The sequence below is a fragment of the Oncorhynchus masou genome, chromosome 25 (assembly GCF_036934945.1).
Source record: "Oncorhynchus masou masou isolate Uvic2021 chromosome 25, UVic_Omas_1.1, whole genome shotgun sequence".
Taxonomy (NCBI): domain Eukaryota; kingdom Metazoa; phylum Chordata; class Actinopteri; order Salmoniformes; family Salmonidae; genus Oncorhynchus; species Oncorhynchus masou.
The window spans coordinates 37,299,143-37,301,742 of NC_088236.1; the positions used below are offsets into that span (position 1 = coordinate 37,299,143).

General features: G+C 40.9%; 1 protein-coding gene across 2 annotated transcripts; it reads left to right on the forward strand.

Moving 5' to 3' along the window:
• Positions 1–359: 359 nt before the first annotated feature.
• im:7150988 (Golgi-associated plant pathogenesis-related protein 1) lies at positions 360–2,051 on the forward strand. 2 transcript variants are annotated; one of them, XM_064937622.1, is made up of 6 exons: positions 360–449; positions 542–570; positions 775–984; positions 1,163–1,240; positions 1,416–1,565; positions 1,765–2,051. In XM_064937622.1, the coding sequence occupies exons 2-6, from the start codon at positions 564–566 to the stop codon at positions 1,767–1,769; spliced, it is 450 nt and encodes a 149-aa protein (XP_064793694.1). In that variant the 5' UTR covers positions 360–449; positions 542–563; the 3' UTR covers positions 1,770–2,051. The 2 variants fall into 2 exon arrangements, with proteins under 2 accessions (XP_064793694.1, XP_064793693.1); XM_064937621.1 differs by having other exon boundaries at positions 1,791–2,051.
• The last annotated feature ends 549 nt before the right edge of the window (positions 2,052–2,600 follow it).

The following is a 2,600-nucleotide window of genomic DNA, read 5'->3' on the forward strand; positions in this document are numbered from 1 at the left end:
AAAGACTATGTTCAATGTCTTTGTCTTGTCTTTCATCAAGTATAATATAAATAATATAATAATAATATGGATTAGAATAATAATAATAATAATAATATAAATAATTAGGACGGCAGAATTAAGGACATTCACTAAGCATCATTAACCTTCTCAGAACATCTTATTATTGTCTCACTATTGTGTTTCAGCGGTGAAATCAACAGCCATGTCTCTGGTCTCTCAGCATCATAGTGGAAATAGTGGAAGAGCAGAAACATAGTGGAAGAGCAGGTCCCTCCCTGGATGTCACCAAAATGCAAAATGCTTCAGATAATTACAGTGAGGAGAGAGGGTGTCTCCTACATACAGTTTAAGATGATCCAGATGAACTATATAAGTGCTTTCTCGGTCTCAACATATAGAGACAAGGACGTAAAGAAGACAGACCACAACCGCTACATAATATACAGGTGAGTGTTAGGATAATTAATACATTATTACTCTTTATTTGTTGGTGTTCTTCAGCTGAATGAGTCTTACCATATCTACTTTTGTCTTGCAGCTCTTAACACATCAAAAGCAATATGGCAGGTCAGTATTTGCCTCGTTCTACTCTGGTCTATATTCTAGAAAGATGTCTATGGTGACTGTGTAATTCCAAAATTCTGACAAAATAACTCAAAAATATTGCTGAATAAATAAACATTACATGTATGAATTAAAAATATGTCCCTGTATTTAGCTAACTATCCTGTATATAGCTAAAGTGGCATCTAAATTGGCATATTTTATTAGGTGCGAGCTTTGAGCAGGAGTTTCTGGATACCCACAATGCATACAGGAGAAAGCATGGCACCCCCGAACTGACCCTGAGCAGAGACCTGTGCAACTCTGCTCAGGAATGGGCTGACCACTTGGTAGCAATCAATACCATGCAGCACAGCAACACGAACAATGGAGAGAACCTCTACTACACATGGAGCTCTGCCCCCAATACTCTAACGGGTGGGTTACAATATTTCACTTTGACACTGTCAAGTTGGGTTTTAGATTTTGACGGCTCATGGGTCTTTGATACTAGTACTCTCGCCGTAGATGTGCTAATACTCATTCAGATTACAGTGTGTATTTGCCATGTCAAGTATGAGGGGTCCTTACATTTGTACCTGACTGCATGTTTTAGGGAAGGAGGCTGTCGACAACTGGTACAGCGAGATCAAAGACTACAACTTCAGCGAACCTGGATTCACCTCAAACACTAGTACACTGTTATTACACATCTTTCTGGAAAATGTGTGGTTTGAGATCAGGTGTTCAGAACGCAAATTATGTCGATCTTAAACAGAAAGCTTTCAACCATATTGGATATAACAAAGCCAATACCCAGAGATGCCGCTTTAATCATAACCTTGTGTATTGTGGCATTTCTCCAATAGGCCATTTCACCCAGGTGGTGTGGAAGGAGAGTACTGAAGTGGGAGTGGGCCTGGGGATTAATGGCGAGACTGTCTTTGTGGTAGGCCAGTACAACCCAGCAGGAAACATGAACATGGAGGGATACTTTATAGATAATGTTCTCCCTGAAGGTAACTGATTGTCTATTCAAAAATCAATGATCTACTCCTGAATTGATAACTAAGCCAGTCATGTCCTGTTACAGTAACTATAGTGTCATGGGGTACAGTGTTGGTATACGGTACATGCTGCTCTTGCATTTTACCCCAGTTTACTAACCCCTCATGTCAGCAGGCTCATGCTTCACTATTCTCTGTTGTCTCTTTCCAGTGTAATAAAAGGCTGTGCATTGATAGGTGGCGGCGAGAAGAACACCTCTGGTTCAGACACCTCAAGCCAACCAACTCGCTCCGAGGCAACATGCACTGTGCTATAGGAGCCATAGTGATCAGCCTTCTCCTGTCTGCATGTCGACGGACCCTCATCATTGGTCATATTGGTCTGCAGCTGCTTCACTCCGTAACAGGCGTACCAACCGACACAAACCATCCCCAATCACCTTCACTGTAAGAAAGGCGTACGGTTTTGTGTACTTCAAATGGCAAATAAAGTTTTGCTTTTACTTTACAAGACATCCATGTTGAATTGTAATGTTGTCATAAGCCAAACATACACTATTCACTGTTGAGACAGTTGGAGTTTTGTTCATTCCAAACCTAGATTACAGTCACTAGGCAACAGGGAGGATCTGCTCCTCAGATAAACGGGTGTAGAACCCTACATCTAACATATTCAAATGATCCAGCATGCTCATACTCATGGTCTGTTCTGCTTTCAATGAGCCATATCTGGGACACTTGCATAGTCAAGCTAATGAAAGAGGAGGATTGTTAACAGACATCTACTGATTCAGGTACACAGAGAAAATGACTCAATATTAAACAAAGAAAGTCCAACACAACGGCATTCCTACATGCTCTTCAACTTTCTCATCGTGATTTTTAACAAACCTAGGATTTGTTTTGATGAATCCATACACCCATACAAGAATGCCAGTGTGCTGGGACGTCTTCTTCCAATCATCCATAAAAAGCCATGGTTTCCAATACAGCCAGTAGATGGCAGTATTTGGTTGGTATGTGATTGCTCTCAGGGAGTGTTGGGAG

Coding starts and splice junctions, on each gene's coding strand:
- im:7150988 (XM_064937621.1), top strand. Junction 985..1,162: donor TGCCCCCAATACTCTAACGG/GTGGGTTACAAT, acceptor TGCATGTTTTAG/GGAAGGAGGCTGTCGACAAC. Junction 1,566..1,790: donor AGATAATGTTCTCCCTGAAG/GTAACTGATTGT, acceptor GTGCATTGATAG/GTGGCGGCGAGAAGAACACC.